Genomic DNA, 23,310 nt, shown 5'->3' with positions numbered 1-23,310 from the left:
ATGCATGGCAAGGAGAGAAAAGTTTATTCACCCGAAGGAACCTGGGAGTGGTGACAGAAGGACTGCAAATTTGAGTATATTAACTATCGTGTATAATGTGATTTGAAGATGGGATATTATAAATCCCCCACCCCCAAACTTTACTAGCTGTCCTAGTTTATGAAGGGAAACTTCGGGTTCTGAGACATTTGTACTGTTCCTGTTGGAAAAACAAAATGTAACCATCTGTAGTGTTTTCCACAGTGCAGGTGCTTAATGTATTTTAGCGCCTCTCCAATGTTAATTGACACTTCAGAAAAACAATAAAAAGTGTGGCATAGGGTGTAAAAATGCAAAACAAGTAGAAGCCAAATAGTTAATACGGAACAATGTTATGTGGCAATAATGTAATGAACTCACCCGTCTTGTCTCCACCCGCGCACTGTATATAGCTTTATTTAAAAGGATTTTTTTGTATTTCCTAGGGTTTTGGGCTCCCTTGGAAGTTTTTTTTTTTTAATTTCCAATTGTGTGAGCAATTTTAAGTATCATTGACTTCACTTATGAGCTTTTTGGCCTCGATAGATTGTTTATGTAACTTAACTCATTTACAATAGTCATGAAACTAATGCTGGAAAAAAAGCGATTATACAAATTGACCTAGTTGTGGGGGAGGAAAATATGGCATCCTTCCTTGAGAGTTAGGGTGTTTCATGTGTGAATTTAGTAAATACGAAGTGCCTTAAAATTTTGAGTATACGCTTAATTTTCACCTAAATAGTATTTGAAAATGGTGAACCATTTTAATTGTTACACCACTGAAACCGTCATTAAAACTAAGATGTAAATATCAGGTACGATTGCGACCTGACCACGATTTCACCAGCTTAGCCGATGTTCTGGAGTTAATGCCTGTAAAACATTAGCAAGGTCTGTAAAAACTAGTATTTTCCCTTTAAAAAAATATGAGATGAGAATGACAAAAAGCTAAATTAGTTTAATGGAAACCGACTGAAAAGTGCCTTGTTAAAACATAAGATAAAGTGACATGGTGCTGGGAACAGCTTCGGACCCTAACATGAATTATAAGCATGTATAAATGGTCCGTATTTTTTTCAGAGGCGGTCAATAAGATTCATTAAAGCGCTGCAAAGCGTTACCTTTTCGGCGCCACGGCCTCGTCGACGCGCTGCAGTTTACCACAGGAAAAATGGTGGCCTGGGGCAGGCACGTGCTCACGTGCGTAACGCAGAACGATCCCGGGTGGCCCTTGAAGATGCTGATTGGTTAACACTTCGTCTCAAGTGGTAGGTATTTAAGTGTGATTGCGGCACTGCTCTCCGGATTGGCTGAGCATCAGAGAGGCGCTTGTCCGCGAGGCGTACGGCTGCTCTGTGATTGGGTGGGTCACTGGCGGGCGGCTCTCTTGTTCGGCGGTTCCGAACGTTAGCTTCCCTGCTGAGGTGATAACCGCGGAGCCGTGAGGAGGGCTGGGGCACAGGTGAGGCCGGGTCGAGCGAGCCCGGGAGAGGAGGGAGGAGCCGCCGGGCCACGAGAGAGTCCACTTCGAGGCTCTTCAGAGGGTCAGGGTGTCTGGAAGGCCCAACGGGCCTCTGAGAAGTGTGACTAGCCCGCGCCCAAGAGGACGAGGGGGTACGGAAGGGCCTGGGGTTGGAGGGGCGCGCGGCGGCCTCCTGAAACGAGGCCTTGGACGGGGGCTTTGAAGGATGGGAGCGAGCGTGTCGGGTGTGGCCTATGCTCGCACGCAGAGCATGCTGGGACTGGTAGTCCTGCTGTTGTGGCACGTGCCTGGGGCGCCCCCTGAGAGTGCCTCGGGATGGCAGTGCTTGCACAGGTGGACAGAGGGCCACGGGTGAGGGAGGCACCCTGAAGGCCTCTGGAAGGGAGGGGGCGTTAGAACCGGTCCACGTGAACCCAGAATCCTGTGCTTGAAGGTTTATTTAGAAGACGACCCATTGCCCTGCAACATGGAGGGAAATGCGGCTGTGAGGCTTTTGGAATGGAAGAGTGCAGTGCGTTCGTGGGGAATTTTCGATTGAATCCTGGAGGCCCTTCATGTGAACCCCAGCCGGAGCCCTGAAGACTGATTGATCGCGGAGTAATCGACTTTTTTATACAGGACTATTATATAGTCTCTTTGTATTTCCATATCTATCAAAAATAATGGTTACGTTTACAAACCTGAAGAACTTGTATTAAAAAAAAAAAATGCTTCTCATCTGCCCTTACCCTTGTGGCGGTGGTGGTCGCTAAATGAGTGGCTTTATGATCTCGCCTTCGCTCTGCTCAGCGCCGGTCAGCTCGTCGGTGTTGCATGCTCAGCATATCTTCTTTGGAAGCCTACAGCTGCTCGTTAACGAAACCTGGCAGTGGGAGTTGACCACCTATAGCCTCACAGCGGTGTGGCTGGGACGTTGTAGGCTTTATAGATTTCCTTTTGAAGGCCATGGACACACCCAAGCTCCAGGCAGTTCTGGGATCCCAGTACAACCGTTTATCTAGCAAAATAAGGCCTGGCTACCCAATCTGATCCTGTCACTCACTGCACTTTTCAGACCCATTGCAGACAGACCTGTTCAAACTAATTTTTGAAAACGTGGTTGTCCATGGCCTTCAGTTTCGGTGCGCTGATAACTGTATTTTCAAGGAGTCGATGGAGTTTGTGCCGTCCGTGGAGTTCTTTTCCGTCCAGTTTAGCTTGAACCAGGCTCGCCGACTCGAGGTTGTGCCTGTGTTCATTCATCTGCATGCCCGGAGTTGAAGTCGCTGCCATGGTGTATCTTTTCCAGTACTTTGAGAGTCTGCTAAATCTGTAAACCGAGCTGCCCCTGTGTTGGAGAGCCCGTGCAACCCTGTTGAACACTGCAGAACTTTCCTGCGGGGTCGAGACCCCCTGTGTCTGGGCGGACAGCCAAGTGCCCTCTGCAACCCGTGCCTGTAAGACTGTGCCCGAGCCGCTGTTTCTTCTCGTGGGAGGCGCTTCAAGTGTCCCAAAGCTTGTCCTTGGACCTTGTTCGCCGGGTCCCTTGCTGCAGGACCCGATCTCCGAAGTCCGCCTCATCAATTGCTTCAGCTACGGTGCAATGCTGCCGTCTATCAGCAGGACGAAGAGTTTCTGTTGATGGTGCAGTTCATGAGAAAGTGCCGTGGAATCTGCTGAACAGGTAATTAAGTTTCCCCTCTTGTCCCCCCGCCCCAGTAGATTAACACCGGCCGTAGGGACACCGAGGCGCAGCTTCAGCCAGGCTATAAGTGGCGGGGTCCAGGACAGGGTTTGTAACTTTCAAGCGTGCTCGTTGCGCTCGCTTAATAATTCGGGGCGGGTAGTGGGAGTCATAGAGATGCACATAAGAACTAAAAATCACCAATTATACAAGGTAAGTACTTGTCTTTATATTGTACCTGTATTTTTTTCAGGTAGTATACCTATTCATCCCGTTTGTATCCTACTCCCCAGTTCAATTCCAAAAATCTCTCAAAATCGAGAGCTAGACTTTGAAGTCGTGTTACATAGAATTTTCAGTGAAGACTGATAAGCAGACGCTGGAGATGCCAGCAATACATATTTGTAAACAAAAGGATGCACAAGATGCCGGCACCTCAGGTGGGACTTTGAACCCACAATTATTGTGAACTCGTCGGCTATTCCTTTCTGTAGCTTGTTTTTACATTATGCAATCAAAATAAGACCATTGATGGATTTTTTTACATATTCCAAATATTTTTGTTCACATTTTTGTCTTTTATGATTTTCGTTGTAAAAACAGAAATGAAGAGATTGATTTAACATGGTGTGGTGTAAAATGCTTTCTTGCTATGATCAGTTGGACAAATCCTGCCACAAAGGGGTACTTTAAGGAGCGTGGAGATGATACGTTTGGCCTCTTCTAGTTTTTCCTATAACTGCTGATTGTTCATGTTCTAGCACTTCTGACATACTAAAAGCTCTCCCATTGTTGGATTTCAACCATGGCCTGCGTTGCCCTTTTCTCCCAGAACAAATGCACGTGCACAGTAGCTTTCATCTGCCAGCCCACCCTTTAATCGCCAGATGACTCTTCTCTCTTGCGTTGTGCCATGATGCTGCCTATTTTTCTGTGGACAACGTTTGGGGGTAGAGTACTGATAAAATGATGGGGGGGAACTGGTGGTATCTGATTTTTGCTTCCCCAGTTAGGGCTTAAGCATTCTGTACGTTGGTACATCAAAAGTGGTTTGCACTGTTAACAAAGTGTTCTCATTTACGTTGTTTTCTAGCATTGGTTTTCACCACAATGTCCAAGAGCAAGGGGAAAGTTTCGAGCTCTGAAAGCTCTGATGAGTCTTCGGATGAGAAGGACGTACAGGTACAGTTTAGGTTGTGTATGCTTATGTGTTTTCTAGAACAATTAACACATTGGTTTTTTTATGTATTTTACTGTTTAGGTTGCTTGGTGCTTATTAGTGGTGAAGTGGAGGTTGCTGATGAAAGGTTATTAAAATAAGAGCTTAGTGACTCGGTCCTATCGCTGTCCACCAAGCAATGTGACCTTGTTCATAATTTCTCCCTTCAAATACTCAAAGCATATGAATTCGTACTCCTGTGCTCCTGATCTTATGGAGTATTACATTCCGTTTTATCGTGTCTGTTCACTTTCCCACATAGTCGGTGCGTCTAGGGAATTAAATTTGAAGGAATTCCATCGGAATTTGTGATTTGTTCCCATGCTACTATTGACACTTTTACACTACAACTTTAGACTCGTAGGCTTAATACTGCCCCAAAGACTATCCAGTACCTTAAGGCAATTCAATCCCCCCCACTTTTGTTTTTTTAGTGAATGCTTTGTCTTGCTCAATTTTTGCTGTCATCATCATAAAATACTTTATTTCGGTTCTTTTACAAACCATAAAAGTGCGTATACAATACTTTGTCACAAAAGAAAAAAACATACATTTCACCAAGTGCCAGTGCAAAGGAGAAAATACATTGATGGTATAGGCACATAAAAAGGACAGAGTTTCACGATTTAAACATTACTGGTCTAGACAGTTTCTCAGTCTGACAGATGATTTTAAAAACTCCTTGATTTGGAGGATACGGTCACTGTGCAAAAGCTGCAAATACAAAGTGCCGGCCTGATTTGTTTAAAACCAAGTTTTTTTTAAAAGAGTTACTAAGTATCGCTTGCGTGGAAATTCATAAAATTTACATAAAACAATCAAATGCAGCCTATCCTGCGGAGACTTTCCGTCGCAGCTGCAAGGCGCTGTTGATTTATTAAAAATATCAGTCTTGGGTCTAATAACCAGGTGATGGAACAGATTAAACCTGAATCTGGTCAGTAAGAATTTTTCATGTGTGGTCGGTGAACCTACCAGGTATGGTTCAAGAGCCTCAGTAGTCTTTAGCATAACAAACTTCCTCACACTATGTTTCTGAAGCTCCACTTCTTCTCTCAGGGTCCTCCTGTCCATCAGGAAGGCCTGTTTAACGAACTCCAGATCTCCCTTTGAAATTAGGCATGGATTGGCAAAAAGTTCAGATCGTCCAAGTTTTGCAAAGTTTGACTTTAAATAGTTTAGCCAAGGGGAACACATTGCCTTGTCCAGGCCCATAAAGTCCTTCACAATTAAATGTGTTAGGGGTATGTCCTCATTTAGCCATTATTTGAGCCAGCAGGTCAGGGGACGTAGAGAAAGCAGATCACATAAATATTGCGTCCCCAACTCCTCATGTACAACAAGGTTAGACGTACCAATGGGGACACACAGTAGGCGCTTCATGAATGAATTTTCCACGATCTGTAATTGCTCCCCGCCAACATACCCCCAGATTTCGCTGCCATAAGATGCAGTTGCCACGGACTTAGCATTATACAATTTCAGCATGGCGCAAATGGGTTTTTTCCCCAGTTTGGCAGCAAGGTTGAAAATAGATGCATTAACCCTCACCATTTCTCCTTTCTTTTTTACAAGATGAGGTTCCCAATTTAATTTTGTGTCAAAAAGAACTCCTAGATAGGAGAAAGTTTTAGATAAGGGAATTACTTCTTCACCAATCTTAAATGAGAAGGACCTTTTTGGTTGCTGACCAACTTGTAGAACAAACTATTTTGTATTATTTACCAGAAGGTCTCTGTCCGTCATAAACAAATTAAAAACATTTAACAAGAATTGAAGCCCCTTTTCTGTTCTTGAAATTAAAACCGCATCATCTGCATAAAGAAGTATTGGAATTCCACGCCTGCCTACTCTTGGGCAGTGAGCACAAACATCCTGTAACACACCATCTAACTCATTAATATATAAGTTAAAAAGAAAGGGGGCCAGAATACAGCCCTGCCGGACACCCTTTCCAATGCTAAAGTTATTTTTTACTCTCAGATCTTGGGAGTATCTCACGTTGGCTCTGGTATTGCAATGTAAATCAACCAGAAAATCAACCAAACCGCTATCTACCCCCTTCGACCTCATGGACTTGCACTGCTTTCCCCTGTTTACACAGTCGAAAGCGGAGGACAAGTCCATAAAGGCGAGATGGATGGTGCCTTTTTGTATTACGGTGTATTTGCTTAATATCCGAAAGAGGTTGAGGCATTGGGTTATTGTCGAGCGGCCTTTACAAAAACCATACTGCGAGGGGGACATAATATTCTTTTCCTCAACCCAATCTGTAAGTCTTTGCAGTACAATTCTTCCTACAATCTTGACCATAGAGTCTATCAGTGAAATGGGTCGGTAACAGTGTGGACTACCCTTGTCCCCCTTCTTAAAAACCAGGACAATTGGAGAAACACCCCACGATTGTGGACATCCTTCTTTCACAGCAGCATTGAAGACACTCTAAGATGGGTGCCCAAAAATTAGGTTCAGACTTAAATAAGTCAGGGGGAATCCCATCAGGCCCAGGGGCTTTCCCACCTGTGAGCCCCAAAATGCCCTCAAAAACTTCACCTCTGTTAAAAACAATTTGTTCACCAGTATCAATACAGGCAGAAGTCGTAATCGCATCCACTGTACAACAATATAACTTCTTAAAATGCGCTTCCCAATCCTCCTTGGATATATGGCTTTCTAGGCCGGCTCCCGGCTCCTGGGCCAGGAACGGTTTCCTCACCAAGGCCCAAAATCTAGTACTACTCCGAAGGGTGGCAGGATCTAGAATCTCTGACCACGCCTCTTCCCTAAGGGATTCCTTATGTCTAGCAATAATATTTGTATAGGTCTTTCGACACAACTGAACATCAGCTTTAATCCTAGGTTTTGACGCCAGTGCTGCTCTTAGATTTCTGGCGGCTTTTGAGCAGTCGTGATTAAATCACCTAGGTCCTTTAAGATCCGACTTCTTTACATGTGCTGATAATTGCTGAGACACTTTATCCGCTAGACATTGGAAAGCATTTAAGACAGTATTTGGGAGTGCACCCTCTTGTGTACAAACCGTGATTTCATCTGCACATGTAACTTTAATTTCATTATACAGCAGATCGGGGGTAACCGTGGACCATCTCAACCGGCGTCTGCCGTCTGTGGTATTCACCCTACCAATAGAGGAGTCTTCTCTTTCTTTAGCTATCAGTGGACCCCTCATGAAAACAGTGAGCGGGTTATGGTCACAGAATTCATTAGCTTCAATGGAGAGGGATCCCACAAAAGACTGCATTACTGATGTTAACAGAACAAAGTCTATAAATGATCCCCTCCCATGCCCCTTAAATGTCGGGGTATCAAAGCACTTGGTAGGGGCCATCAAAGCCATCGTAGTTGTTAGGTCCAACTCATTAAGCATGTCATTTAGATGTTCCCCCTCAGTTGTATGCTCAAAATGGAAATCCTCACAACGTGAGCAATGAAGTTCTGTAATCATTTTAAAAAGGGGACCTCCACAGGGATGCACATTAAAATCCCCCATCACCATGAGGTTGTGAATGCAATCCTTCATAGAGTTACCAATGAAGGTGTTCAGTGTTACTATCTGACTGGAAACAGTACTTAAATTAATAGCATTATAGAAATTGACCAGGCCAGCCCTACAGTTATCCCCTGTTAAAACTAACCCAGTAATACCAGTATGGTTTGTTGTGATTCTCCGCACCTTACAGCAAAGTGCTATAGAAATAAACACAACCATTCCCCCTTTGGGTCTGCCCCTAGTGGTCGCTACTGCAGGGACATAATAAGCCTTATACCCTTCCAGAAAATGATTGCAGTCAGTTGACCAGGTTTCTTGCAAACAGATAATAGTCCTTATTAGACCGCTTTCCCCTTTTTTTTTTTTTTTTTTTGAGATTTTTTCCATCGATAAGATTTAATTTATCGATCTTTATCTTTCATAACTCCTTCCTCGCTCTTTTAAGGTATGTTTTTTCACTTTCTCTTCGTGAATTCCCGTTAGGCAAACTATTTCCTGTCCACTTCTCAGTTATTGTTTCTCATACATCTCTTGGTGAGTAAAGGCTGCAAGATGGTAAATGTGGTACCGTTATTGAGGCTATTTACTGTTATTCTCTGCTTTGGAACAGGGTAAGATTTAGGAATTAACTGGTGTTTGCTACCCATACTCTTGTGGGAACACCAATCGGTCTTTGTTGCAGTCGTCGTAGTTCAAGTTGACATTAATTACCACATTCATGTGTGTCTTCTCCCGAAGATGAAAATACAAAAGATGTTCTTCTAACCCAGCATATTTGTATCTGTTTGTCTAAAAGGATATGTCTTTTTGACAAGCTTTCAAATTGATATTTCTAGCTTGAGGTAACTGACATAATTCTTTATACGAGGTAGGTATGATTAGATTTTGCTTTTTGCGGGTTTGTTCTTATTCCTTTGGGCATTCTGATGTAATCTCTTAAACTTGAGCTTTCTGGAAGCTGTCCTATTGAATAAACTAACCCCACAGAAAGGTAAGGGCTTCTGAACAGCTTATCATGTGAGTTACTACTCAGCTAAACATTTGTCGAAGTCCTGGCAACACAGTTCAGACTCCCCACTACGAATCTGAGTAAAAGATCTTTAGTTTCTATCCTTTTTGGTTAAACCACCCTGTGAGTGGTGTTCTCGGGCATAGTAATTCACATCCTCTTTGACCCTGGAGTAATAATACCTATGGGCCATGTGGGATACAAGAATATCCTGAAAATTAAAATCACGTTAAAATTTTTTTTTTAAAACAATGTGCAGTATTTGCTACTTTTTAAAAGTATATTCAAGCTCCCCCCCCCCCCCCCCCCCTTCACTTAGTAAGTCTGTCAATCACCATTTACATTTGAGTATCCGGTAGACTGCTTCAGTTTGTTTTTGACTCTGCAGAAAAAGAAAGCATTTTCCCCACTGACGTGGTTATTCATGTTTGTAATCATGCCTGCTCTTAAATTGTGTAGTGTGGGAAATTGAGTGAGGAGGATAGCTTTGCAATTTTTTTTTTTTTTTTTTTTTTTTTTCTTCCACTTATTTCTCTTTGAAGCCAGATCTCCTTAAAATAAAACTTGTGCTAATGGTGCGGCTTAATGAGCATCGTGGCATTTCTTTTTAAAGCATGTTGGCAGAAGTCCACTTTTATCAAACCATGCAATTGGGACTGCAGATTAACTTAAATGGTTGATATTCATGTAGTCCCTCCTGAGTCTCATGTTGCTCTTGACTAGCATGATTGTGTGTTTTCTGACAGATGATGTACATGTCTGAGGCTTGAGTCTGTCTTTAAAAGCAAAACATGAATTGACCTACAACTTGGAAGGATTCATAAAGCTTTTAGACATTACATTAAGGAGTCTCTTAACAAGTGGAATATTGTTGTCTCTCTGCAACAACGCCGAAGATGCCACTGGGGTAAATATGCCACAACTACTGATACAGGCCTGAGTATAGTCGAACCATTTTAACCGGAACTGTTTACTTTTAAGTTGTTTGACTCCCTGCATCATCCATCAGTCTTCAGGCGAAAACAGGATTTCCACTTTCCACAAGGGTTGGAAGGAAATGTCCAAGCGCTTTCGGATTTTTGACATTTTTCAGAATGCTTCTGTTCTCTAGTGCTTGTAGAAGCCAGCACCAAGGTCTCCAGGCAAGACAAGTGTTTCATTTGTGTCCAAGGAAGTTTAATTGGAGTTTTCCTGATGACGAATTAACTTCCTGTGTCAGTTCTGGGCTATTTGAGGTCTCAGAGCAATTACTTTTTATTTTGGATCAAAAAAGTTAATACATTTTTAAAATCTTTGTTTTTTTTTTCCTTCCCCAACTTAATTGGTTTTGCACAGTAGATCTCAAAGCTGCAGGTTTTCATATAAAAATATGGTGGTCTTGAAATTTCGGCGCAAGTGGTCCTTGAGGATTTTCTTAGCTTATGGTCACTGTAGCTATTGATTTCAAGAGCCAAGGAATATTTGTGTTTCCATGTCTAAACAATTAACTGGAAAAATACTGCTAAACAAGGCAGTTTACCGTTATTGCAGGTGCCAACAGCTAAACTGCCAGTAACCTGCCCTTATCAACTTGTCCTCCATTCTCCACACTTGCACAAAGATTAGCAGTGTTGAAGGATCTTTTCAGTGAAAAGCAGGCAAGGTGCTTTCTTGGGGCTAGTGGAGGCACTCCATTATTGATGAAAGCTCTTCCTGTTCTGTTAATGGCAGTGTTTGCAATCAAGGAACAGACTCTCATTGTGTCGGTGTTTGGGTCCAGCATCTTTCTCATTCTGAATACCAGACTCCTTACTTGAGAAAGTTGTATCCCCAACCAGTGGCACCAAGCATCTGGCTATGGTAGGTCAAGTTTGACATCACACAAGTTGCTGGATTCTGTGCTAGGGTGAATTTTGAGAAAAGGATGTTATGTCCTATCTTATCCAAGAACCGGGAGGTTTTCTTCCTAACAAATGAACGGCTACTCAGTTTGAAAGCGCTTCTTGTTGTCAGTTAGTGCAAGGCTCCTGAATGCCAGTTACTTGGAACTTGGGGCTAAAAATGTACTATCATTAGGAATACCAATTTCCTAATTGTGTTTCTCTCTGAATTGTAGTTAGGAACTCGGCATTCCTAATGTTTGAAAAACTTTAGGTGCGACCCATTAATAATGGCACCCATCACAGCGATGGTGGCCAGCTAGGATCAGCAGACCACCATTCTTGTGATGTTCCTTTTTGCTAAAAATAAATAAATTTTCGATTAGCCAGTTCAGTTTTCATCCAGGAAAAGTGAATGAATTAAAAACAAAAATTCTTTGCAGTATAACTTTTTGTGCTTGCTCTTAAAAATATTTTTATTTATGTTCTCAAATGGGAATGGACTTTGTGAATGTTTTAACCACAAGTTTTAAACTAGTGGTAAAGTATTACTGGTTTGCGTTAGCAACTCTGCTGCAAAAAAGTAATGTATACCAAACCGTTTTGGTATTTGGAAGGGACAACCTAAACATGCCCCTTCTAAATACCAAATTCAAAATGCGTTTCGCATTTTGTACATTTTTTTTTTTTTTTTAAAGGCACTGTTCAGTTTGCAAGTGGACAGATTCTGTGATTTGGACCATTTGCTGCCGGAAAAAGTACTTTGCACATCTGGCCCTTAATAAACCTGTTGGAGCAGAGTCCTGTCCTGTCCATAAAATACTTTAGTCTTTCCTGCCCCTGATGGAGAAAGGGAGAACCTTTCCAACTGGAGAGGAGTGTCTGCTGGCTGTTCTGTAAAGAGCACAGGTAGGTTTTAAAACCTTGAGTGTTTTAATTCATACTCCTGCCTCGGTTGAACAGGAATCCTTATTGAATGTAGTCATTTTAGATGCCTGAGCACCTTCTCAATGACTTTGCTGCATTCTTAGGAAGTGAGGTCCTTGGTGTGGCAGTGGCCAAAATTAGACCATTTCGGATTCTTCTTCCCCCCCCCCCCCCCCCCTTAAACATTGAAGGACCTCTTGCAGTTTGCGCAGTATTTAGTGTCAATATAAATTTGATCTAATTCTAAAGAATACTGCCGAATGTGCTTTTAATTTAAATGTGTAATGGGATCTTGACTAGAGATATCAATTCTTATATTTGTGAATTCAAGTATGGTAGCCATTATGGATAACTAAGATTACACTTGGATGTCGTCCAGTTACACATAAGTAGTAAAGCTAGAATGAGCTTTTACTGTATTTTTCTCCCCCCCCCCCCCCCCCTCAGAAGAGAAAGCGAGAAGAGCCAAAAGGTAAAAAGGAAGCAAAGCCTGTGTCGACAGACAACGGAGACTCAAATGAAAAAATGTTTCAGGTAACAGATGCATAGATTTAGTGTTTATCTTTATCGAATTGTGTTATGAATTACTGCAAAAATCACTGCATTTTGTTTTTAGAAGGACTGATGTACCTTTGTGGAGCCTGCACAAATTTTGCAAATGTGCACATATGAGAAACTTGGTTTAATTTAAAGTTTATTACATGGCATTCGCGCCTCATCTGCAGATTGGTGCCACTTACATGGCAGGCTGGCCACTTAACCATCGTTCTTGAACTTTGAAGTGCGTTATTAAGGTAATAAAACAAATTGTTTTAGATTACACCTGCATTGAGCATCCATTTGTAGAATATCACATTGCCCAGAATATGTGCAATATTAAGAGCATCATACGTTTACGATTAGCTGTTTAAGAAGTAGTTGGTAACTTCTAGTGCAAAAGCACAGTACCGGCTCTACAAGGATGTAGTGTTTGCAAAGCTGTATTCCAGAGGTGGCTTTCAGACATCTTTGTGTTTTGGTAAAGCTTTCCACGGCTTTTTTTTTGTTTTTTGTTTTTTAAAACCTTTTATTTTAAATCAGTGACACAGCTATTCAGCCGACAACCCGGAGGTACGGCAGCTTTAGAGACTCAACACATGCTTGCGTCCCCATTTTACTGACAGGAGAGTCAAAGGTTCTGTTTCGAATAAACATAAATCCAACCCTAAACACAAACAAGGCGATAAGTACTGTAAGCACCAAAAGAGGTTCCCATCAGGGGGGACGAGCCCCATTTCGTCCAACAGACACAGGTCTATAGTAAGGGAAAGGAGGGAAAGGCAGAGACTCAAGAAAACAAACACATATCAGCAAGAAATTCAAAGCCGGAAAGAAAGCTAAGGGGAAAGCTGCTCCTCAGGCGGGTCCGGGTCTGGGGGCAGGCATATGTCCCCTCTGTACTGGTTCCATGGCCCCCATACAGAGTGCCATTTCCGAGGGCGCCCTCGAGCACAATACGCGGTCTTCTCCCTAAACATGCTCCAGTCCATGTTTTCCATCCACGCTGTCAATGTAGGAGGCCTATTGGAGCCCCACAGCCGAGCAATATCGCGCTTGGCTACCATGTTCCCTAGGGTCACCCACTGAGTCTGTGCCGCGTTGTGGTCAGTAGGACTCCAGACATTCAGGAGACAACATCGCGCCTCAGGCTGCATGACAATTCCCGTCACCTCCCCCATCACCTCGTGGACTCGCCTCCAAAACTCCATAATCGCACCGCATTCCCAAATAATATGTAGGAAGGTACCCACCATACCACAGCCTCTCTTACATAAGCCCTCCTCAGAGAAACCCATGTGGACCAACCTGGGCCCCGTCACATAGACCCTATGGAGTATTTTAAGCTGCACCAGCCGCAGGCGCGCGGGTATAGCGACCTCTTTGGGAGAAGAAACTGCAGACTGCCAATCCTCATCATCTAGTTCAAGGCCATCCCTGGTCCATTGATCGCGCAACCCTAGAAGAAGATCCGCCCGAACATTAATAAGTTTCTTATAAATGAGCGAAATCGTGCTCTCTGGCATATGGCCATCCAGGATCTGGTCCTCCAACGGAGAGGACTCTGGCACCTTCTCCCCTTCTACAAGGACTGACCGCAAGGCGTGGCGCACTTGAGCATATCGGAAGAACTCCGTGCTCCCCAGCTCGTATTCCTTCTGCAACTCCTCGAATGACTTTATCCTACCCTTAACCAAAAGGTCTCCAACCCTGGATATGCCGATCAGGTCCCATTTCTCAAACCCTTTAGTATGCCAAAGCTTCCCCAGAATATCGGAGTCAAACAGGGGTGGCAAGGGTAAGCTTACCCTTCCAGCCCAGTGAGTCCGTCGCCACCTTCCATACATGAACGGCCACTCTGGTGGGCCCTGTAAGGGTGAAGTCCGACGACTTCGAGTACAACGCTCTGTGGTAATTACCCCCACGGAGCAACCATCGGTCCATGGCGAAGCCGGGGCTCAGCGCCGGTCCACGGCATTGTTAAAGCTTTCCACGGCATTGTTACTTTTTATTTTTATTGTATCTACCAGACACTGATTGAATGCAAATTATAATTCTGTAATGAGTCTTGACTTCAGCATATTTGATATTTTAGTTCATAACTTCTCAGTCGGATCAAACAATCCTATTAGCATTTTTAATTATGGTAACGTTGTTTGATTTCAGGGAAGGTGGTCCTTATATCATTTATGCTGGGCCTCGCACCCTTAATAGGGACATGATGTGCTCCTTGGGTGATTGGAGAAGTTATCACATCTGTCTCATGGCTAGAATGTGGATTTATAGCGTGGCTCGTGTGTTAAGTGTTGGGGTTTAGTGCGTGAGTGGGGGCGGGGGTGCTGCAGTTATGTAGCCATGCACTATTGGTTGCTCTTAACCATGAAGTGCTCCCGAAAGTTGAAATATTGTTGCCTCTTTCAGATGAGCATGATATCCTGGGTAGGAGAACAGGACACTCCAGGCCGCTTTCATAAAATTTGGATTCCTTAATTGGAAATCATGTGGAAATGGTTTTGGTAAGGTGTCCAATCATCAACTGAGATAATGACAGTTCCCTTTGCTAGGCCACTTGTAGACTATGCAAAAATGGTAACTTTGATTAGGTAAGGTTTAATTTACTTTCAATTTTGCGGTACCATCGTTTGGCTGGGAAAGGAGACATTTGAGGGCTTGAGAGTGTGCGACTATCCATATTGGAAAAGAAACAATGAGACTCTTCCCATTTTGAGGTCATATCTGTCTGCTTTGTTAGAACGTTGGTTGATTTGTAGTTCCCGTTCTGCACAATTTGAAGTCTGCACCCTAAAGCCGGGTGTCCGTTTTTTTTTTTTCTCCCTCAGTGGAAGAAGATGGTGTAACTGATCCAAAGCGGACGGCATGGCTGGGAGCAGAGTACAGCCGTGGAAGAGATTTGTGGAATGAATTGAGGCAAAAACATTAATATGCAAGCTGGCAGCTCATCTCAGAGAACCATGCAGTCCTAATTTAGGCAAACAGTGCGTTAGCGTTATCTGTGTTCTGAACTGTCTGCAGGTGCAGACAACCAGCAAGGACTGACGTTCTTTCATTATTGCACAAGTGCCTATGCTCAATGGCTGTGCAGTCCAAAGAAGAGTAGAAGAAGAAATGCACTAATGGAGATAAGTACAGTTAAAAGCAAATTCAAAAACTCTAGTTCATCTTTCAAGTACTGGAAAGTTGATGCTTGTGGCCTGTGAAGGATCTCAAGGAGAGGAGCCGAATCGCAGGAGAGGAGAGAGCGTGCGTGGAGGAAGATGGGAGTACCAGGGACCAATGGCAGAGGGAAACAAGTACACACACTACTTCTTTGAGAGTCCCACAACTTGGTACACAGTCTCTCCTAATGGTTGCGACTAAACCTGCTGCATGTCCCTATAACCTGCTGCATGTCCCTATAATACGCAATAGAGGATACTTAATTGACTGGCTGGCAGTCTTACATTGCACATTTCACTCTTTGGACACCCTTACTGTCGGACGGCAAATCTTGAAGTCTTATTCGCAGGTTGCACTCATTGACTTTAACAGTTGTGCACAAGTGATTCTGGGCCCAGACCTCTCCAAGCACCGTGGATTCGACTTGAAGTTTTTGTGGTGGCCATACCCAGTGCCTGAAACCGTGGGATTATTTTCAGACAGTGGGCAGGATTTAAGCTGCAGCAGGACCAGTAGCAGGATGTTAAGACATTGGTTGTAGGGATCAGTACAAAAAGGAGTGAATTTAGCTGATTGAAGACCAAGGTAGAGGGTTAGGCACTGACACTTCAGATTACGACAAGACTGATGGTGGCAGGCAGAATACAACTTATAACCAACACAACATGGCTGCAGCAGTGAGCGGTAGATTATGGATGAGGAAAGGAGCATGCTCGCCAACTACAGTCAAGGAAGCAGATTGGAGTTGTGGCACTTGGTTGGTAGTGCAAGGTCTAGCACAGCTTTTGTAAGGAAGGTGCAGCTGTCCTGGGCTTCTAGCAACAAGTTCTCAACCTTGGGGTTGTTGGACAGGGGACTGCTTTCAATTGTAATCCTTTTTTGATCATCACAGAAGACTCACCTGCAGTGCCGAAGGAAATCTGGTCACACTGTGGCTTCAGTGAAGTGTTAAATGTTGGACGATTTCTTAGGACCCTGCAACACCTTTGCATTGTGTGGTGGTGGCACTAGTAACTCATTCAAAGGAGTAGTGTTCTTTTTCAGCCTTGTTGGCTCCCTTCAGATGCGTTAATAACCTTTTGTTCTTGTTTACAAAGGATGTGGTAAGAGTTAAATCGGCCCTAATGTAATTTTCTAAATGTAAATTTGTAACTTTTAAAATAACGTTGCCTGCTGCTGGGACATATTGGATTTTTTTCCCCAAGGGGAAACAATTGGCAAAGGGGCTTGTAATTACCCTGTTGGTTGGGCTGTTCTGGGTTTGACTTTGACAGTCACATGGTCCAGAATTAAGAATTTTCTGGAGCAGATTTAAAATTGTATGGATATTCAAAGGATGCTGTGCTTTAAAATACCTTTTAATGATGGGTGACAATCAATTTGTACTCTGTAAGCATTGGTGATTGCTTTCCCCCCTCAGATTGGGAAGCTGCGTTATGTCCGCGTATCTTCTTTCAAAAAGAAAACCCTGATAGACATCCGGGAGTTCTACGTGGATAAGAATTGTGATACTAAACCTGGGAGGAAAGGTACTTTTGGTGTTAGTTTTAAAAGATATTAAATGGTTCATATTGCACTTCTAGAGTAGTGACCACGTGTCTTTGATTAACTGAGTTTATTGTAGCGTAGGGCTGTGAGGATTAATATCTTCATTCTAGATTGTGGATATCCTAATGTCCTGCAGGCTCTAGGAGAAACATGTACCACAATCTTTCTCCTCTGACACTCCTACTACAACAGCTTATCTCCATTGCTTAACAATATTAACATTTTCCTGTTGGAGACTGGTTTATTTTTTGGGATTTTATTATGTAATCAAGATTGTCATCTTTTCTAGCCTTTAAGCACCTGTTTAACTGCAAATATGCCTTAACAGGTGCAGTTGGTGAAAAGTGTGGTTGGGGTTCCTTGCACTATCTTTGACAGAAAAACTGCTTTTTAGTGTCTGCCAATGAATAATTATCAAATGTCTGAAACTTCAATCTGGTGGTGGCAGCAAAACTTTAACTGTTGGGCATTGCATCAAGACTATCCCCTTTTGCTAGGGAAGGTTTGTGTGCTCTGTTGTAGATGGCAGTGTTCCTTTTAGTCTATTGACCCTAAATGCAAAGCTCATTCCAGTAAGGTTAGCTGAATATACCCCTTCCGTATACTTCACCAGTTGGTAGTTAATAAGAATTGAATTTTACATTGATGGTCATTTTCCTTATCAAAGCCAAGGGTAGTCTTGACTATGGTCTATGCCATCATGGGTATTGGTTTAATCATTGTGTGTAATCCTGCCTGCTGCAAGGACCTGTCTAACACTTGTCTGTTGGTTTTGTTTTAGGCATTTCTTTATTTCCCGAGCAGTGGCAGAGCTTGAAGGAGCAAATTCCAAACATCGACGCTGCCATAAGAAAGTTTTGAACAGTTGTTCACAAATTAAAATACTTGTGATCTTTCTGGCTTATTATACTTTGGACTGGGATAGTTATCTTGGTGTAGATCTGTGGGCTCTGTGACCATTGCATTTTGAAGAGAAATATAGAGCTGCCTGTTACCTGTGTACAGTCTGTTGAGCAAGCTGGAGTTCATTGGTTGTCTACCTCCAGTGTTTTTGACGGCTACGTCGTACACCTCTCCTATGTATTTTCCTTTCATGGTTAGTAAAAATAAATGTTTGTGTGTCAAGTATAGATCCCACTAGTTAAATATAAAAACCTGCAATGAGTATTTTTTTTTTTTGTGAGATGTATAATTAGCGACGCCAAATCTTGTTATATACACTGATTTACAGCGCACTGATTAAAAATTGTTAATATCGAAGTGCTGATTTTATTTTGTGTGCATTCAATAGATGTCCTATAGGTCGGTGAGGAACCTGTGTAACAGGTTTCATTGAAATATTGGGACCCTGCTGCACCCATACTGTTTTAGGTCTCATCTCTCAAACAGCTCAAGCTGTCTGCTTGTGAAATAATTTTTGTGGGCTACCCAAAAACGTACGGTAGGTTTACAGCCTGCCCATTGGTTGGTTTTCTCGCGCTAATTTGATTACTCGCTAATTCAATGGTGTTTCTTCCTTTTTGCCCTCACCTAGAGCATAGCTTCTTTGCCATCATTTTGATTGGATGACTTGTATCCTTCCGTAGCTCACTTCTAATCGACAATTTAAAAATAAAAAAATCGTTTTGATTAAGCACTCCATGAGGGTGCATGTGTCCAGCTCTCCCCTCTTCTGCTTCTTTACCCACCAAATCGCCAGCCTTGCACTCCGTGATATTCTCTGTCCTAAGTGCATCACTCATGGTCCCTGTGTTGCTCTTTCACTTGTGTGCTGCTTTTCTCCATCCTGCTGCCTTTTTTTTTGGTTGCCAAACCCACCTACTCACCATTCCGTTCCCCCACCCGCTCCTCATAGGCGGTACGGGTGTGGTTTTTGTTTTCTGCTTCTTACTTGGAGTGGGTTCAAGCAAACTGGTGCTGGGCCCTCTAAAAAAAAAAAAAAATAATAATTTTCTTGTATTTAAATTTCACCGTCAGTCTAGGATCAGTAAATGGATCCTGCATCACTTTGTAAGCGTATGCTTGCCTCCGTGTATTTTATTCATATTTGACATTTTTGCTGATGCTGCCGAACATTTGACCAACATGATTTTGGCGGATGCTGTATAGCATCGGCAATTAACATTAGCAATGCCAATAAGTCACTGCCGCGACCTATTGATTGTTGTCAATGTTTGGTTTCTTGGTTGCAAGGATTTTCAACAAATAATTTTGCATACTAAGGGGACCTTCAGCCCTGTTCCAGGACTGTACAGGGACAAGTATCGAAGCACTTCATTGCTGTAGGTTACTAGAGGTCTGAGCCGAAGTAGCTTCTCTCTTCTAGGATCTATCCCTTTCTCCTGCTATTATATTGTAGTTGTCTTGCTGTCTCCTGTTCCTCCTTCATAAGTGGTCTGGGGTTTTCTGCACAGCAGGCAGATCCTGCTAGTGTCTGATAACACAGCAATTGCATTGCTTTAGACAAACTCCGTGCAAGATGAATTTTTTTAACCTGACTCCTCTCCTTTACCTCTTCCCTTCTTCTCTGCCTTGTTTTTCCTTAAAAGGGAGTGCTTCCCTACCCCCCCTTTAAAGCCCTAGCAGTATTTCTTATTTTGAAGTGGGAGGTGTTTGATTTGTTCCTCTGCTGACTAAAGATAGGCTATGGTATTCTCCCTGATATTCGTACTAGACTTGAGCTCTGCGCAGTTTTCTTCAAACTAGGTACTGAAAAATACTTCTACCGCCATGTCTGAGAACTCTAAAGTAAAGGGCTCTTCAGGTCCTGCAAGAAATGTGGAAAATAAGGCCCCTTCCCCCCCGAGTGTCTGTACTGCCTCTACCCTCAGCACAAGGTAAGACTGTAAAGTCAGTTGTACTTTTTCCACCAAAACCTTAAAGGACAGGGTAGGGAGGTGTCTGTGGCTTCAGAAAGCAAGGACACAGATCTCCATCTTCTGAGGAGGCTTGTGACCCCCTCTTTATCTCAGAAGAGATCTCCTAAGCAAGAAAGATCCCATGATCAGGTGACACCAGAGGAATGCAGAAGGCCCTTAAAAATAATCCCAGCATGGGGTCTGCCAAGGACATCTCAAAGAAAAGAGCACATCTCCTCAGAGTACTGGGCTCTGTCTGATCTGGTTGTCTGATCTGGCAGTCTATCTGTTAAAACTGGCGCACACCAAGATGTCATCAAGGACGTGTGGTAAGGTTTACTGTGTGAAGCAGAAGGTGGAGAAAGGAGTCGAGGAAGGATGCTGGGATAATGGAAAGTTACCCAAAGTTTGTGGAAGGTGTCTGTACTTGGTGGTTGGGTTTGTACTAACGAAGGTAAGGACAGCTGATGCTTCTCTTTGAGATTCCTCTTGTTGCAGACCTCTATCGGTGGTTGTGACTTTAGGCTACATGACTCTAGTTGGGCCATCCTTTAAGGAGGACTCTTGACAGCGGACACCATTTATGCTTTCTTTCTTGTGAGAAGTTGGCCTGGTATATGCTGCCCACTAGTTATAGTGGGCACCTTGCACCAGTCCAAACAACCCTTATTGATGATTAGGTTTAAGACAACCTATATTGAAAGCTATCCTAGTGGTAGCTATGGAGATCAGCCTTCAGGCTAAGTCTTGATGGAGTGTAAAGCAGCTTGGTTGACCAGATTATAATCTCTTGAATCACTAAATGAAAGGAGAACGACACAAAGTGTGTGTGTGTGTGTGTATATATATATATATATATATATATATATATATATATAATGTATTTAATTCTAAACACTCCCTAATAACCTCTTTATGAAGCTAGAGAGCAAGGCACACAATAATACAGTTCTAAAACGACAGTAAATAGCACCATATACAATGAGCCCCAGGGGAGACCAAACCATATGTTAAGAAAGTGGTGTAAGAGCATGTAGAGTTGCTGGTACCCCCAAGGAACCACCCAAGGTAGTGACCCCGGAGACCCATGGGGGACACGTGCAGCGTGAGAACACAGCCATCAGCCCCGTACAATCCTATGGGAAAGTCACGGTTGGAATGTTACAGTTTAAGGACACGTAGGAGAGGACTTGGAGCAAACCCTTTCAGACTTAGAAGGTTCTAAGGCCAACACCCACGTGAGCACCGGAGTACTCGTGTTACCTATCCCAGGGAAGCCGGGTGCATAGGTGTCAAATGGTGTTGGGGAATCGTAGATGTTGTCAATGGAGAGTTGCTGCAAAGTGCTGCTGCTATGGAAAGGAAAAGTGTCCAGTGTGATCCAAGCCTGGATCGAAGACGTAAAGAACCTGAAAGCAGAGGGGACTGAGTCTGGGTCACTTGCCAGTGACCAGGGGCACGATAGACAAATGCTCACCGATGTCTGGTGTTTCAGGTGCGTTGAGGTGAAGCTTGACTCCACTGCCACGGAGCCCATGAGGTGTCGATGACGACCACAGTCTGCAAGCGAGCTGTCCCACGAAGGATTTTGAGTGCCGAGGATCCCTTATTCCTCAGAGCTGATCCACCAGCGGACTCAGTCATTGTGGTGGCTGCCATGAGGTCGCACTCGGCGTCGGTTTCTGTCTCCCCAGAGGACAGTAAGCAGATGGACTCCTATGGCAGGAAAATATGCAATACGTTGGCTTCGTACATGAACATTGCAAGTGCCTCAGCCCTGAAAATTGCAAGTGCCTCAGCCCTTCTCGGCCGATATGACCGATCTCTTTGGGACTCCCTCTCAAGGTTCACTGAAAAGCCCCCTAAAGAAGACCGGCAGGACTTCAATGAAGTTCTTCTTGAAGGTGGGCTTGTAGCCAATCAAATCTTAAGTGCGGCAGCGGATGCTTCAGATCTCGCCGCTCCTAGTTACTCCCATGGCGTCTGTTCTTGGCGCTCAACCTGGTTGCGACTAACGGGCCTTAAGCCTGATGCGCAGAAGAAGATTTTAAACCTACCTTTTAACGGCTCTTCCTTGTTTGGGGCTCACGCCGATGACAAAATGAATAAAATGAAGACAGAAATGGATACTGTCAAGGCTGTTGGGCTGGAGCAGCGCAAAGAATATCGGAAGCGCTTTCGTCAGGGCGACAAACGTTCCTTTCAGCAGAGGGTTCAAACCCCTCAATGGTCCTCCCAGAACCAGCAGAGGTCCCAATTCCAACAGAGGGGTCGTGACGGAGGAAGAGGGAACACCAAGCAGCAGCAGTCCACCACGAAGCAGCCTCCCAAACAGTGAGGCTTTACTTTCTCCGCGCCCGTTCGCCACTCCGGTAGGAGGAAGTATCGTGTTTCACCTGGAAGAGTGGGAAACAATTACAAGAGACAAATGGGTGCTGAATATTGTGCAGCATGGTTACTTGCTAAGGTTCAAGTCTCCCTCCACAAGTGCCCCCGCAATTGAAGCACCTTCCTCAATTTCAAAATTGGCTTTTAAGGACAAAGTAGCTATTTTTTCCTCTCCAAGAGAGCCATAGAGCAAGTCCCACCTCTCCAAAGAAATCAGGGGGTATACTCCTGCTACTTTCTAGTTCAAAAGCGAGGAGTAACCAAAGACTACAGACCTATCCTCGACCTGCGCCTGCTGAACACGTTTATCAGAAAGGAAAAATTCAGAATGCTAGCCTTGCATCAAATCTTTCCGCACCTTCAACAGGGAGACTGGATGTGTGCCATCGACCTGCAGGACGCCTACTTCCACATTCCTGTCTCAGTGAAACATCAAAAATTCCTCAGGTTTCAGGTCACCACTACCAGTACCGAGTGCTTCCTTCGGCCTCAAATCCGCCCCATGGACATTCTCCAAGTGCATGGCGGTGGTGGCTACCTTCCTCCACAGGCGGAAGATCTTCATCTATCCCGATCTAGATGACTGGCTCCTGAAAAGTTCCACATCTGTGCTACTCCAGAGCCATCTCTCGTACTGCCTCAACCTACTGCAGTCCTTGGGTGTGCAAGTCAACTACAAGAAGTCGGTCCTCAACCCCAATCAGCGGATACACTATCTGGGCGCCTCCCTGGACTCCGCAGAGGCAAGCGTGTGTCCTTCGGAGGAGAGTTTATCATCAATGCTTCTCAAGTGCCAAACGCTTCTCGACACTGCACTTCCCACGGTCAGACAAGTGTCTTCACTATAGGGATCGATGGCCTCTTGCATCTACATTGTACCCAATGCATGCCTTCACATGCGGCCTTTACAACAGGCGCTAGAGGATAAATAGTCTCAGAGGTCAGGTCGCTGGGAAGATCGTATCTCTCTCCACCAAGCTGCCAGGGACTCCATCAAATGGTGGATGAAACGTTCTCACCTGCTGCAAGGAGTCCTTTTTCATCAGATGCCTCCAACGCAGACAGTGGTCACAGATGCCTCAACGCAAGGCTGGGGGGCTCATATGGACCAGC

The 23,310-nt window shown here is 43.9% G+C and overlaps 1 protein-coding gene across 6 annotated transcripts; it reads left to right on the top strand.

Annotated features, from left to right (window-relative positions):
* The first annotated feature begins 1,321 nt into the window (after window positions 1–1,321).
* LOC146772206 (activated RNA polymerase II transcriptional coactivator p15-like) lies at window positions 1,322–18,211 on the top strand. 6 transcript variants are annotated; one of them, XM_085640105.1, is made up of 5 exons: window positions 1,322–1,381; window positions 4,258–4,346; window positions 12,137–12,223; window positions 16,824–16,932; window positions 17,733–18,211. In XM_085640105.1, exons 2-5 carry the CDS (start codon window positions 4,275–4,277, stop codon window positions 17,810–17,812), a joined length of 348 nt encoding a protein of 115 aa, XP_085496231.1. In that variant the 5' UTR covers window positions 1,322–1,381; window positions 4,258–4,274; the 3' UTR covers window positions 17,813–18,211. The 6 variants fall into 6 exon arrangements, with proteins under 6 accessions (XP_085496231.1, XP_085496229.1, XP_085496233.1 ...); XM_085640103.1 differs by having other exon boundaries at window positions 1,322–1,480; XM_085640107.1 differs by having other exon boundaries at window positions 1,359–1,442.
* Window positions 18,212–23,310: the final 5,099 nt, after the last annotated feature.

The sequence above is a fragment of the Triturus cristatus genome, chromosome 12 (genome assembly GCF_964204655.1).
Source record: "Triturus cristatus chromosome 12, aTriCri1.1, whole genome shotgun sequence".
NCBI classification, from domain to species: domain Eukaryota; kingdom Metazoa; phylum Chordata; class Amphibia; order Caudata; family Salamandridae; genus Triturus; species Triturus cristatus.
Note: the sequence above shows the minus strand (reverse complement) of the source record. Positions and strands in the feature narration are given on the sequence as shown.